This window comes from Blastomyces gilchristii (genome assembly GCF_000003855.2).
Source record: "Blastomyces gilchristii SLH14081 genomic scaffold supercont1.6, whole genome shotgun sequence".
NCBI lineage: Eukaryota > Fungi > Ascomycota > Eurotiomycetes > Onygenales > Ajellomycetaceae > Blastomyces > Blastomyces gilchristii.
This window is the reverse complement of record NW_003101677.1, coordinates 3,409,442-3,426,286: the sequence shown is the minus strand read 5'-3', so window position 1 is coordinate 3,426,286 and position 16,845 is coordinate 3,409,442. Positions and strand designations below refer to the sequence as shown.

At 27.5% G+C, this 16,845-nt stretch overlaps 1 protein-coding gene across 1 annotated transcript; it reads left to right on the top strand.

Moving 5' to 3' along the window:
* Positions 1–6,019: 6,019 nt before the first annotated feature.
* On the top strand, positions 6,020–6,250 carry BDBG_16957 (uncharacterized protein; the record flags this gene model as incomplete). Its single annotated transcript, XM_031724795.1, has 1 exon — positions 6,020–6,250. One exon carries the CDS (start codon positions 6,020–6,022, stop codon positions 6,248–6,250), a length of 231 nt encoding a protein of 76 aa, XP_031578110.1.
* Positions 6,251–16,845: the final 10,595 nt, after the last annotated feature.

Sequence of the window (16,845 nt, the reverse complement as noted above, 5' to 3'; positions counted from 1 at the left end):
TCAGTTATACATGAGTCATACATCTCTTGTATTATTCAAGTGTGTAAGAGTTCAGAATGAGAGACTTAACATCATTTATGAAATCACAGAGTATTACTGTCATCTATTGAATATTCTAAGATGTTGATCTTTATATGTAATTCTGAAGAGAATTAAGACACTTCTTATTATACTGCTTTAGTGAGAGTTTGAAGAAGTTTGTTAGCCTGAGCTACTGTATATCACAGTTCATTCAGTGTAGAAGAAGTGAAGATATCAGTATTAGTTCAGAGAGAGAATATTTTAATCAGAGAAGTATGTATAGTATCATGAGTAATCTCATTGTAATCAACTAATATCTTCAAGTTCAAGAGTCAGTGTTCTCAATTCATTCAGCATGTGTCTATCATATCAGATAGTATATCTTATTCTCATTATAAGAGTACATCTGTCATTGAGTTCTGACTGCTGAGATGATAGTGTATTATAAAATGAAAGTAGCTTAGAAACTCAGATTATCACATCTGTCATTCAGTGAGTTTATAGATAGTTGTGAAGTATTTGAGATTCTTATGATCTGTGATTATCTTAAATTCAGAGATACTTCAGAGTTCAGAGTCTTATTCTTCTAGACAGTGTATAATTGTGAGAAGTTTCTTATCATAGATCTTATAATTGTATTCAGCAGGACTCAGTTTCTTAAACATGAAGATATATAATTGTAAGACATTTTTATCATTATATTGCAATATAGCTTCTTCTATAACATAGTCAGAGAAATTAGCTTCAATAACTATCTCATAATCAGAATTAAATATTATCAGTAGAAAGATATTAATGAACATCTTCTTTATCTGTGTAAATGTAGCTTTAGTATTCACTGATCATTGAAATACTGAGTTCTTCTTAATAAGTTCTGTAAGTGATCTCATGATATCTGAGAAGTTTTATATAAATCACTGATAGAAGTTAGTGAATCTGATAAAGCTTTGTACATCTTTCACAGTGTGTGAAGCCTCTTATTCAAGAATAGCAGAGATCTTCTCAGAATTCATTCAGATTCTCTTATCAGCTTCTATAATAAAGCTTAGATATTTTGTACTTTTAATCTCAAAATTATACTTATCTATATCTATCAGTAGTTCTGCTTTCTGTAGTTATTATAATGTCTTTTGTATATGTTCTTGATATTCTTTTCTAAACTCATCAGTAAAGATGAGGATGTTATCAAGATATATAGATGCAAATTTATCAAGGAAATCTCAGAGTGCTCAGTTAATATACTTCTGAAATGTACTGAGAGTATTAGTCAGTTCAAAGAGTGTGACTACTTATTCAAAGAGATTCTATTGTGCTCAGAATACTGTAAGTTACTTATCTTCTTCAGTGATGTAAATCTTATGAAACACAGTAATGATATCTAACTTTATAAATCATTAAGCTTGTTCAATACAAGCTAGAGTTTCATTAATAAGAGATAAAGAATAACAGTTCTTCTTTGTTAATCTGTTCAATTCTTGATAATTCACACAGAATCAGAGTTCTTCATCTGATTTCTTTGTAAAGAGAATAGAGGCTGCGGTGAAAGAGTTACTAATATGTATAAATTCTTTATTCAATAGATTGTTAAGTGTCTTTTGAAGAAGAAGAAGTTCATCTTAGAATATGTTATAAAGAGAGTCTTATAATAATTCAGAGTTCTTATCATTCTTCTTTTTCAACTTTATACTGTGATTCACTTCTGAATCTTATAAGAGAGATAGATTTGTAACATTATTATCTTATTAGAAGATATCTAGATATTCATGATATTGTTAAGAGAGTTTCATATAAGAATCTGTTATTATAATATGAGATAACTTTTCTAGAGTCTTTTTAATATTGATCAGACTGATATAATAGAATCATATATAATTCTGCTATCAGTAATTTTATCAGCAGTTTTGATAATAACTTCTTTTTCAGAGTATTTTATAAGTGTTGACAGAGATCTGTGTAAGATTTATAGTCTTGTGAATATCATCTTCATGAATTCTATTATTATTAGAGAATATCAAGCTTCTGTTTCAAACATTCAATAAGATATCTTATTCAGATAGTCAGACAAGTTCTAATATAAGATTATAATTAAGATTATCAACTTTATATGTATAGATATCTTCATATTAATATTCTTTAACATCTATATTTAGTTTTACTATATAACAGATGCAAACATCTTTTGAACTATTAAATTCTGTGAGAAGTCAGGGTTTTGATAAGAAGATATACTGAAGATTATAATATTTTATAACTGAAGATTTTATCATTGCATAGTAATATAGATTACTATCTATCATGACTTTTATATTATACATGTTATCAATCACAGTAGATATAAGAATTGCATTTATTGTTATTTTCTCTTCAAATTGTTATTATCTGATCTCTTCAAGCTTCTGTTTATAAATTTGAACAGAAGCTAATCTTTTCTCTGTCTTATCAGAGCATTCTTGCAGTTATCTTTCAAATCTTTCTTCACTGCAATGTAATTGATATGAATAGATACTGATTCATTCTTTCAGTAATAAGATACATAGACTGATCAGCAGTTGAAAGCAATGTGTTCTGATCAGTTACAGTTAATGTACACTTCTTATTAACATTAATCAGTGACTTCTTTGAGAGTGATCTCAGAAACTCAGAAGTCTATTCAGACAGTGAAGACTCTTACTTATGTATAGATATTTAAGTCTACTTAATTCATAATATCTGCATCATTGTTATTCTTCAGTATAAGTGTATAAGTGACTGAGTTATTTCTCAGCATAGATGTATAAGTATAATGTCTTCTACTACTGTTCTATATACTCTTGACTCCTTGAGCTTGATAAGACAGTCATTCAATGTCTGAAGTTGTATACAGAAATCTTCATAAGTCTGATCTTCATCTATACTTATAAAAGTCTGTAAGAGTTTGAAAGTTAATGTCTTCTTAAGCATGCTAATCTTCATTTAATTCTCTCAAGATTAATTATCTACTTCTAGAATCTTGATGTTGAAGTCAGAAATGAATATTATGAGAGAAGTGTTTCTCTGTCAGACACTCTATAATCAATCTAATACTTTCTGTTGTATGACAGTGTCTTGAAACAGAATATTAAGATATTTTATGATATTATCAGATGTTTGTAACACTGGTTCACATGCTTTCATTCATGAATGAAACTTTTATTTTACACAACTCTTCAATTATTCATTGATATATCAATTTTAATTGATTAATGAATCAATGATATCTTCATCTATACTCAGTTTTACAAGCATTTTCATTCTTTATAATGAGTAGAGAGTGAGATCAGAAGTATTAAAATATACAGAAGTATTTAAGTATTTTTTCAGCACTTTTATATTTAATTCTATCAGTATTGAAATTGTCTGTGCAGAGGTTTCTTATTGAGATAATTATTGAATTTCTTCATATTAATATTATTGAGTTACATACATATTAGCTATTTATTATTATTGTAATTCTAACATTACTTAGAGTCACTGTAATACTGTGTCTATACTTATGTTTGAGAGTTCTCTCATACTATCATTAGACATGATTATATCAATTATCAGATATATGATATCTGTAAAATTGAAAGAAGTGTAATTGTATGAATATCTTATATATCTGTAGTTAGACTGACCGTGTGACCGTGTCTGAGACCAGGATCAAACTTTACAGTTATCATGTTGCCTAAAAGCATTACTTCTAATCATGATTTGTGTTCATCACATTGATTTCAAATCACATTATTTCAAATATTAAAGATCTCAGATTCACTTTTCAAATAAAAATCTAGTCTCAGATAAAAAATATATTTGAATTCTTAGTCACATTTTCATTCTGATCTCATTATTGAAAATAGTATTAAATGAGATTATGAAATCATTTCTCACTTATATAATATCATAACATAGTGCTCATTTGTTGAAAATTCAATAGAGAGTATTATTAAATATTATTACTTTTCTGAATATAGATTATAATTAATATCATTTTAATTAAAAAAAAAATATAAAATACAAAAAATAACAAAAAAATAAAAAATAAAACAACAAGAAAAAATCACAATAAAAAAAAAAAAAAAAGAGAAAGAAAAAAAGAAGAGAAAGAAAAAAAGAGAAAGAAAGAAAAAGAAAAAAAAAAAGAAAAGAAAAAGAAAAAAAAAATAAAAAGAAAAAGAAAAAAATAAAAAATAAAAATAAAAAAAAATTAAGATCACAGAGCTGCAGTATTCTTAAAATACTCACTTCTCAGAGTCTTTATAATGTTTATCATCAATTATATATCTCTCACAGTGAGAATAACACAGCTGTGATGAGTCATTATCTTAATATCATCTAATAAATAATCAGTATATATCTATGTAAATGTGAATAATTAGAAAACATACACTTAAAAAGTGTGGCCAGGATGAACTCTGCTATTACTTGAATAACATTAAGAATAGAACACTGAAATTGATGATTTCTCTCATTAATTTCACAGACAAGATATGTGAAGATGATCTTGAGAAATATAAGATTCTCTCACTTCTGGTAAAAACAGATCTCACAGAGAGACTTTATTTTCATCATATCAGAGACTGAGTATTATTAAAAAGTATTACTTCAATACATATATACTTACTGCAGTGATTTACTCTCTGCACATATAACTGAGAGTTACAGCTTTCTCACACTGCACAGCTCTCTCTGAGATGCTGTTACTGATTTGCAACTCACACAGTCTCTCAGTTCAGCATATACTGTGTATATACAGCTCTGTGTGCTGAGGCTGTGTTAATCATTATAACCTGATATGATACTTGCTTTTCATGAGTCATGTTTCATTTGATTGGGAGAGAAGAGGGACATGACTGCTGTTTTATTTAAAAGAGAATGAGTAATTGAATCTGTAGAAGATAATTTGATTTCTTCTGTATTTAAAATTTAATTAGTCTATACTCTTCAATTTGAGAGTTTCTAAGAGTGTTTTAATAGTTTTCATATCAGCTTGAAATTAGTGATTGATTGAAGAAGAGAAAAGAGAGAAGAAAGAAATGAGAATAACTTATCTTTATGATATAAAAACAGAGAATTACTGCAATCATTTGCTCTAGCAATAAAAATCTGTTTTCTGTATGTATTTCTGATACAGATTATATAATAACTGTATACAAAGAATATCAATAGTGCATGTATTGAATGAAGATGATATTGCTATATAACACTGTAGCTGTTTCTATACATCACTGAAAGCTGTTAATATTTTCTTTAAGTCTCTTTATATTTGATAAGTCAGTAATATATTTCAATACACTCTCTCTTTTATTATTATCATCATTATTATCATCATCATTATTATTATCACTATTATCATTATTATTATTATCATCATCATTATCATCATTATCATTATTATTATATTATTTCTAATCATCTCTTCTGTCTTCATCTCTCTTCAACACTTACTGAAATCAATTATATTATTCTTCTTCAAATATTCTGCGATTCTGTGAATTACTAAGACACGTGAGTATCATCACAGATTGAAGAAAAAGAAGAAGAAGATATTTAAACAAGAGAAGACAGATTACAAGACATGTTATAATACCTTGAAGAGACTCTGTAAGAGAGTAGAATAATAACAATTTTAAGTAATACTTCTGATAGATTTAGACTGAACTAAGTATAGAAATAATACAGATGATACTGCCTGTGAGAGATTAAAGAAGAAGACAGTGAAGAGTCTCATGCAGTAGCAGTGAGATCAGAAGAAGTTCTGAAAATGATTTAAGATCAAGATGAAGAGAGAGAGAGAAGAAGAAGAGTGTTATTATAAATAAGCAGTAGCAGAAGAAGATTGAGAGAGTGTTAAAGTGAGAGATAAAGAAGTCAAAACTGATAAGTTTTTTATTTATTAAGAGATAATAATTTTTAATAATACTTCTATTCTCTAATTGATTAGCAGAAGCTGACAGAGAAGAAGAGAATTAAGACCTTGTTCAGATCTTAAATGCACTTCATGATTCAGAATATTAAGAAGACAGCTCTGCTCTCTGAGCATGTCAATCTGCTTACTACTGAGATGAAACCTGAGACAGCAGATCAGAAAATACAGGATTTTGAGATGCAGATTAACCTGGCTGAGAGAGAGCAGCAGAAACCCTTCTCTGAGAAGATAGTGAAGAGAGATTTTAAGATAATTATTATCTTAGATGAGAAGAAGAAGAAGAAGAAGAAGAATGAGAAGTAAATTATAAAAAATAATAAGAAGAATAAGAAAGAGTAGAAAGATAATAAGTAGAAAAAGTTTTTTTCTTTTTATATTAGTTAATTATAAGTTCATAATTATTAATAATTGAAATTAATTTTGAGTTTTTAAAAATTATTGTACAAGTTGTAATCAAGTCAGGAATAATATATATATATATATATATATTTAACTATCATGATTCACAAATCACTATAATGTATAAGTATCAACATTTTTTCAATATTGATATTCACAATATTAATATATTTTTAATGATATTATCTAATAACATAATTTAATAACACTCTCTTTCACAATAATAATATATTTCAAGAAATATAACAGAGATTAATCAAGATTGTTTATTTACTTTTATACATTGATGATATTCAATCTGAGTTAGTACTAAAATTATAACTAAGTTAAGAAATAAGATTATTTTCTCTTATATTAATTCTTCTTACACATATCAGTGATCAGTTATTGAAAATAAATTATTATCTTTCTTAAATTATTATCATATCTTTTAAATTCACTTCTTTCACTTCTTTTACTTCTATTGAAGATTCACAAACTCTTCAAGAAATCACTGTGAATTACAAAGTCTATGTTATTTATAATTCAACACAGAATACTCTCTTTCAATTATAATAAATAATCACTTTATTCTTCACATCTGATTTCAGGTCATGAAATTTATGAAAAACTTAACACAAATATCAAGATAAACTATGAAATAATTATCAATAGATTATATTACAGATTACTGAAGAGTTATCTCTCTGCTATAATTACTGCAACTTCATTCAGAAATATTTATTATAAACTGATCATAACTCTGAAGAAATTTTCTGACATCTGAAGTCATCAGAATGCAGATAATAAAAGAAAAATAATCAGAAAATTACTACTGAGCTGATAAGTTATTCTATCAGATAATGATTTTTGATAACACTAACTTTCTAATTTGAAGAAAATTATGTGAAAACAATTATATATTAGTACTCTGATTTCACAACTCTTATCTGATAACTTCTGTGAATAATTACTTTACATATATATATCTCTGAATCTTTCTCTTCAATTAATTGAAAACCCCGAATTCTGAACACTTCTTCAAATGCTTAATTCAAATCTTCATATTCTACATTGATTCTGTCTTCAGTTCAATCTTAAGACACACTACAAAGTTAATATACAATATCTAGAATCAGAGTTGAAGAATCATTGAAGAGTATCTCTCACAGTGAATATATAAACTAGTACAAACAATCTTACATTTATAAGAGTTATATGTTATTATATTGATGAGAACTGAACTTATCAAGAGACATTAATTAGATTTAAATCATTGATTAGTAGTCATACTGAGAATTATATAACAGAGATATTAATGACTGTGATTAAAAATGACTATTAAGATATTAGTCTCAGTCTTCTTATAATTACAACTGACAATGCTGTGAATAACTACACTATGATGAAGAGCTTGAAGCAAAAATTGACTTTGTATTTCTGAAATAATAAATAAGGTCATATTCTCTGCATTGCTTATGTGGTTTAACTTGTGATACAAACACTGATAAAGAATCTTAATATCAAGATAAAAAATAATAAGATAACTGATTCTTGAAATGAGAATGAGATGAAAGTGATTACTTAAGTAACTTTTACATTCACTTTACAAAAGATAATGTTTTTTAATAACACTTTTTAATATTGCTTTTTAATAATGCTTTTTAATAACACTACTGTTAATTTTGAATAGATTGACTAATAATTTAAATATCACAGATTTGAAACATTCTTAATATGATTTGTATCTTCTCTAAATAATAATAATGATTTTATGATATTTAATAAACAAACAAATCAGTCACATCACTGAATATGATACAGAATATTAGAACACAGTGAAGTTTAACATATAAGATGACTGTTCAGACTCTTTAATTATGTCAGATAATTGATCATTGAGTGCAACACTCTGATCAGAAAAAGATTCAGATATTGAAACTGTCTGATATGAAGTGAACTCAGTTGAAATATGTGATTGATTTACTGTTTCAGTTTTATAAGATAACAAAGACAGTCTCAATCACTTGTATATCAATACTGCAGTCAGTCTGATGAGTGTATAACAGTTTATTTACTTATCTTGAGAAGCAGTTAAATCACTTAAAAAGAAATTCAGTCTGAGATAATACTATAGTGCAGGCTATTATTACTGTAAGAAATAAACTGGCATATTACTACAGTAAAACTGAACAATCTTTTACAGAGTACTATGCTATAGCAGCTCTACTAGATTTCTTCTGTTGAGTTAATATCTACACTTCTCAAGATTAAATAGAGAAGAAATAAGACTTATATGTCAAATTAATCTGAGACTACTATAATATCAACTATCAGAGATTTGAATAAGCAGATATTTGAGATGTAAAGACAGTGAAATACAATTCTCTAGTAAGTAACAATTTTTGATAACACTTCATATCACATAGAACTATAATACTAACTTTGAAATAGAACTTACATACATTGATTACAACTGAAAATCAGGCAAAACTACATACTTGTAAAACTGAATTTAACTGCTATCTTCAAGATAATCTGATGAATTTACATGCCAAATCAATTCTAGAGTTATAGAAAATTGTTAAGAGTATATATTTAACTATTACACTGATGATATATGATATTCTGATAATTTCATTGACAGAGATGAGAATGAAGTGAAAGTTCAACTCAAGTCAAGATATTTATCACTATCACTGAGAACAATTATAAGAAGAAATAATCAAGAAACTCATGATTGTAAAACATGAAATTATCAGACAGTTTAATACCACTGATCATAGTATATCAGAGAAGTGTAGTTTTCATAAGAAAGTGAAGAATAAACTTATACAAGAATATATTTAGTTGTTTCATAAGTGTTATCAATAATCATTATCAAATTCTGATTATATAAGCAATCACTGAATGAACTGAATGAGACTGATTTTAATCTTCAGTCTCAGTCTTATTCTGATTTTGAAAGAATGATTATCTTTCACAGTTTATTCTGAGAAATTACTCTCATTTCACTGTTCTTGAATTAAATCTGGTCATTTTTCACATCATTTCTCTCAGAAATGATTCATTTTCAGATTTCTTTAAGGCTTGATCCTGGTGAGACTCACATCAAGAAATGTATAGAATCAGATTAAATGAAATTAAATATGAAATTTATAATCCCGCCGGCCAGTCTATCTGTAGTATCAGAACTCTCAAATCTGTTACTGACATTCTCTTTATAAGATCTTGTTATAGAGTCAGAGTAACTGATAAGTAAGCTTCTATCTAAGAACTCAGTGTTCACTTAACTATTTAACTATTTCTCTATTTCTTATACATTGTTATATGTTTAGATATCTCAGTGAATAATTATTTCTAATAAGAAGATAATAAATGTTTTTCTAGTATAAGAGATCTATGCTGAATAGATCAGTATAATATATAGGTCTTATATAACAAAGAGAAAAATGTTAAAGAAGAAAAAGAAAGAGAAAGTATGAGAATCAGTGATTAAAGTGAATATTTATACATGTTCATAGCAGCTGAGAATTGATGATTGTAAGAAATCCCGCTTCTTATAAATTCTTTACCTCTATTCCTATCTCTCGCGTAATCAATAGGGTTAGCAGCCCTTGGCTACACACAACTATATAGGCTGGAGTTTGTGAATACTATTCATAACTCAGCTTGAATGCTATTATATATTTAATCTCTATATTTTATCTTTCTACTGTGAATACTTCTAGTAGTTAATAGTACATATCACATCAAGCTGCAAACATCTGAATAATCATCTGTAAGCACTTATTCTTACATTTCAAGCTCAGTCAGTCAGCAATCACTTATTATGACTGAAAGAACTAGAAACTCACATGCTTCAATCTCTGTAAACTCTACTACAGATACTCAGAAGCAGTCACTCAAATCATGAATAACTCTCATGAAAGAAGTCTCAGAGAACTTACCAATCACTTACAGAACATTATTCTCTACATCTGTGATAGAGAAACTCTCTGAACTTACAAATAAATCAATCTCAGTGAAGAACATTCTTGAACATCTTCTATAAGTCTAAGCTATTTTTCTATAAGAAATGCTTACTATCTGTAAACACTCTCAAACTGAGTCTCTAGACATGATCTTCAGAGATATCTGTGAACTGAAAAGAAACTTTTTTAAGTTATAATCACTTAAGGCCACTTATTGAATCACAATCTATAAAAGCTTTTATAAGTTTGTATTTAAAATTGACTCATAAGCTCAGCTATGTAACATGAAAGATGAAGAAGCTGTTATCTATATAATAACAGATCTCTACTACACTGAAGTTAAGAACTGACTGAATTATTTAGAGAATAATTATAAGAGATCTCACTAATCTATTCTCAAGATCTATCTAGAGAATAAGTTGAGAGACTCTGTAAGCTGAATAGAGAATATCTGAGCTGTAATTATTAATATTAGAAAAAGAGATGAGAAATCTGATAAAGACTACTTACAGTACTTTATAAAATTATAATATGAATTAAGATCTGTGAAAATAAAGCTCTGAAATAAGATCTGAATAATGATATTCATAAAGAAACTGAATAAAGATATACAGAATAAGCTTATTAAATAAGACTCTAAGCTCTTGACTCTGAAGAAACTGATGACTCTCATTCATTACTTACAGATTACTGTGAGAGTCACAGATCTATAAAGAGTGAATCATCAATCAGCTCTATAAGAGTCAGAATAACAGAGAACAGATTTATCAGAAAAAGATAATAAGATATAGAGAGATTTATATCTGACTGCTAAGTAGAGAGAGAGAACTTTATAAGCTTCTGTGAACAGAGTGTATAATAGAGAGATACAGAAAAAGAGACTTTACTTTATCTATTCTAAATCAGAACATCTCTGTATAAACTATCTGAATAAATCAAAATAGAAATTTAAGAAGTTACAGACAGAGTTAGTAACAGTTTTCTTAAGAGTTTTAAAGCTGATATCTGAATCTGTTACTTCTTCAATGAAAATACTTACTTATAAGAAGAGACTGTACTGCAGTACTACTGCTCTGTAAGTATAAGAAGTATTAATAAACTCAGAATCTCAGATCACTGTAGTGTCTCTAAAGCTCACAGAGTGAATAAGCTGAATGATGAAAACTAAGAATCTGCTCTTATAATAAGCAGAGTGTGAGAACTCAGATCTAAGAACTGAGAAACTTACAAGAGTTATCTTTGAGTTACAAGATCTCTTCAGAATCTGAAGAAGATTTATAGAAACTATAATTATCACAGATATCACAGATGACATGTACTTGAGACTTGTATAACTTCAAAGACACAATTCATACATAGCTGTCTATAAGTCAGGTTTATACTTCTGATCAGTGTTGACAGACTCACTTACAGAGATAGAATCAGTTGATACTACAGAGTTAATTAGAGAAGATAAGCTTATCTATATAATAACTTTATAAATATCTGAGAACTTTGCAGTCATGAAAACTGAGCTTCAGATATTAAAGAAATACTGAGATCTCACAGAGATATTCAGCTTAATAAAGATAGCTGAGCTTTCTTCTCACTGTAAGAAGAATCTGATAATAGATTTAATAGAAGAACAGAAATTCTTCTGAGAATCAATCTATAAGCTCTCTTACTATAAGACAGAGATCTTGCAGATCTATATAAAGAAGAATCTGAAGAATAACTTTATCTAATCTTCACAGATCTTCACAGAAGTCTCTGTGATATTCATGAAGAAGAAGAATGAAGATCTCAGATTATATATAGACTATTACAATCTGAACTTCAAGATAATAAAGAGTCACTACTCTCTATCTCTGATTGAGAATGTAATCAATCATCTTATAAAAGCTGTTATATTCATATAACTGAATATAATTAATATACATACACAGCTGTAAATACAGTCTGAGAATGAGTAAAAGACTGTCTTTAGAACTGCACTGAGATTATTTGAATATCTAGTGATGTCTTTTAGTCTAACTAATATTCTCACAGTATTTCAGTCTTTTATTAATAAAATACTTTATATATATCTGAATATCTTCATAATAATATATCTGAATAATGTGATGATGTACTCTGTAAAGAAGAAAGAACACACTGAGTATATATAAAGTGTGTTAAAGGCTTTAGATGAGACAGAACTGTATATTAAGCTTATAAAGTATAACTTCAGTGCTCATCAGATTAATTTCCTAGAATATATAATTATTATAGATAATATTCAGATGAAATCTTTGCAGATTGAGACTATTCTATTATAATCAGAGCTAACTAGTATTCATAAGATTCAGATCTTTCTAAGCTTTGTGAATTTCTATAGATAGTTTATCTTTACATTTATAAGAATCTTCTTGACTCTTACAGACATGCTGAAGAGTGAAAATAAGAAGAAGTTATCTCATAAATAAAGAAGAAAAAGATTATTAAGAAGAGAGAACTGTAAGAACTTTCTTATCTCAGAAGCTCACAGAGTCTTTATAAGATTGAAATAGATATTTATAGACACAGTGATACTATTTCACTTTAATCTCTTACTCTTAATTAGATTGAAGACAGATGTCTTCTTCTTTACAATTTCAGAAATAGTCTTATAACTACAGTTAAATGAGAATTAAGTTTCAGTGATCTTTTTCTTACAGAAGATATAACTTATGAAGATCAACTATAATATTTATAATCAGAAGCTTCTTATAATAGTGAAATTCTTCTATCACTGATATCACTACTTTAAGAGTCTTATAACAGTAATTACTGTTAGAACTGATTATAATAGCTTATAATAGTTTACTTCAATTAAGAAACTCTCACAGTGATAGATTCACTGAGCTCAGAGACTGAGTGAGTTCTGATTCAAGATAGAATATATTAAGAGAACTAAGAACTCAGCAGATGAACTCTCTCACAGATCAGACTATATTAAGAAGATCAGAGTGACAGATACAGAGAGACTAGAGAAGATAGAAAAGCTTTATAAGATGCTTAAACTGAGTGTTATAAAGAGATTAACTGAAGAGTCTCTTAATTCTCTATAAGAGAAGAGAGAAAAGAGAGAGAAGAAGCCTGTATAACTACTCTCTATAATACTGAGAGTCAACACTCTGAGAATCTCTGTGAGAATTCTTGAAGAGAGTATCTATAATCTGAAGAATTTACAGGCTTTGAAAAGCATCACAGAAGACCTGATATAAGAGAAAATAGAGTATAAGTCTTTATAAGATCTTCTATTCAGATTGTCTGAACTGTAACTGAAGAATGAATATACTCAGTATATTCAGAAACTACTTATAGCAGAGATCAACTCTGCAGAAATAAAGAATTGAAGAGACTTAAATAATCTCTTATAAAGAGAGAGCTGAATTTATATATTTATAAATGAGTTTCTATGTATAGAACTTATTAAAAGGCATTATAACTCTTCTCTAGCAGGTTATTTTACAGACACTAGAACTTATAAGTTGCTTATAAGAAAATACTTCTGACTGAAGATGTAAGAACTTATGAAGAAGATAGTTAATTCTTATACTATTTATCAGAATTTGTGAATAGTGTAGTTCAGACTATATAAAGAACTTACTTCTCTACTCATCTTATAAGAATCTTGAGAATAGCTAGAAATAAACACTCTTATAAGCCTCTCTGAAAGCAAGAATATATATAATATCTGCTTTGACAGTGTACTAGTGATAGTGAATCACTTTATCAAGATAACACACTTTATACTCATCTGCAAGAACTTGAAGTCAAAGAATTTAACTTATATCTTTATTCATAATGTGATCTGATTGTATGAGTTGTCTGTAAATATTATCTCAGATAGAGAATTAATCTTTATAAAGAAGTTCTGATCTGATCTGATAACTATACTGAAGATCTTGTGAGATCTAAGCACAGCTTTTTATCAACAGACAGATGATTAGATAGAATATCTGATAAGTATATTAAAACAGTATCTGCAGTGCTTTGTCAATTACAATTAGAATAACTAAATATATTAATTATCACTTATGAAGTTTATATATAACAACTCAAAGTATGTCAGGATAGATAAAACTCTCTTTAAGATACTCACTGAGACTCATCTGCAGATGATCTTGATAAATCTGTGAGAGTATACTATAGAGTGTGATGATGTCTGTGTACAGACTGAGAGAATTCAGAAGATCTGAGAGAAAGCCTGTAAATTCTTAAGAAAGACTCAAGAGTATTAGAAGAGATACTATGACTTCAAGTATATTATAAAGAGTTTCAAGAAAGATGATAGAGTCTGACTGAGTCTAGAAAATATTATTATATAGAGATCTAGTAAGAAGCTGAATCTCTTATAGATAGAGTCTTATAAGATTATAAAGAAAGTTAACTCACAGTTCTATAGATTGAAACTGTTATCTGAGTTATAGATATATAATATTTTTTATATCTCTTTACTTTATAAATATAAGAAACTCTTAGAAGAGAACTCTATGACTCATCACTCTGTCTATAAAGTACTAGAGAGTGAAAGAGAATATCAGATCAAAGAAATTATTAACTTAGAGAAGTGAGATTATAAGCTCTGATTTAAGATTCAGTGATAAGAGTATTCTGATAAGATAAATAAGTTCACTTAAGAATTATTTGAGCAGATAAGACATCTGCAGAAGCTGAGACATAACTTTCATATTATGAATTTTAACAAGTCAGAATAACACAGTCTTCACTAAGAATCTGATTATAATAAAGATATTAACACTGTTATTTACAAATTCTAATTTACAAGATGATGAGTTTCTACTGAAATGAACAGTTCACAGTATATACAAAGAAAAGAAGAAATCATGTTCTTATTAAAGTTAAAAAAAAAAAAAAAAAAAAAAAATTAAGAAAATAGAAATAGAGCTGTAAACACAATTTAGAGATTAATAAAGAAAAAACAAAGAAATCTTATATTCATATTCTTAATATCTGTAACACTTAATCTTTTCATAACTATCAATTTCTCTCTTCAAAGAAGTAGAGAGTATCATACTCATAATACAGATAATTGTTATATTTGATGTAAAGACTGTCAGAAATGCACAGATTTCAGAGAAGCTGAATATCAGAGTATACACAGTTGCAGCAGAGCCTTGAGAGCTGACTGTCTATATATATAATCAGATATCTCTTATAAAACTGTATTTACTCTCTCAGTTTTACTGAAGTATTCAGTCTGAAAATAACTGAGATATGAAGAGAGAGCTTATCTATTCAGATTAACTCTTATTATAAATTCATAACATTTATATTGCTTTAATTATCTGGATTTTATAGGTATCTGAGAACTCATCTCTCATTGATAATAAGATTGCAGAAATACACTGTGACATGAGAATCATTGATAGAGAATCTAGATATATTTACATATATCTGATCAGAGATTGTGCAGACAGAGAGAGAGTGATTATAGATGTATAAAACTGCAGAAGACACTGATAATATCAGAAGCTTTATAAGAACTGTTAGCTAGAGTCTGTAAGAAATTACTTACAGAGAGACTTACAGTAAAGAACAGAACTATGCTACTTGAAGTCAGAGACTGATCTGAGAGAGATATGAAATTAACTGCTGATCTGAAGATCAGATGCAGTGACAGAGCTGAAATAAGTGAAGACACTGTTATAAGCAATAATATTTCTGCTTCATTAGTTAGTAAAAAGTGATTAGAGAAGTTATAGAGATACTTATAAAAAGCTCAGTAATAATCAGATATTATTTATAAAGATATTAAAATTAAAAAAATTTTTATTCTTAAGAAGTTCTTGAATTAATATATAGATATTGTTAGAAACACTCTCTCTCTATTATCTAAGTGAAAACACTTCACAGATGAATAAGAATACTCATAGTTTATAAGAATGAAAGCTGTTATAAAAAAAGAAAAAAGAAGATAAGATTCTATAAACAGATCTGAGATATTTATACTATTTTAAAGAGATTTACTTACACTGTGAGTGATTCTGTAAAATAGTCAGATCACTCTAGTAAATAAAGAGTGATTATGAATTATAGATCTGAATCTTTCTATATGACTATAAAGAGTGATTATAAACTATGAATATCTTGATTCTATAATTCTATAGAGTTGATGAAAGAATGAAAAATTTCTTATAATTTTACAGTATTAAAGAACAATGATTTATAAGAATAAGTGAAAGATTAACTTATAAATACTTCTCTTTAATAAGAATAATCTTATAGAGAGTGATTCATCTGTGAGATAAATCTGTGTAATAATCACACAAGAATCTTATAGAAATAATTAAGAGTTAATTAGAATTCTTCTATATAAAAGATATGAGATGAATCTGTATGATAGTTAGAAAAGAATCTGTAAATTATAAAGAATCTTATAAAATAAGAAACTAAGTGACAGACTCTTTTTTCTTCATAGTAATAAGAAATTTTTCCTCACTAAGATTTTTTATAAATATGAAGAATTTTTAATGAGTATCACTGCAGTGCTGAGCTGATTCTATAAAGTTACTCAGTGAA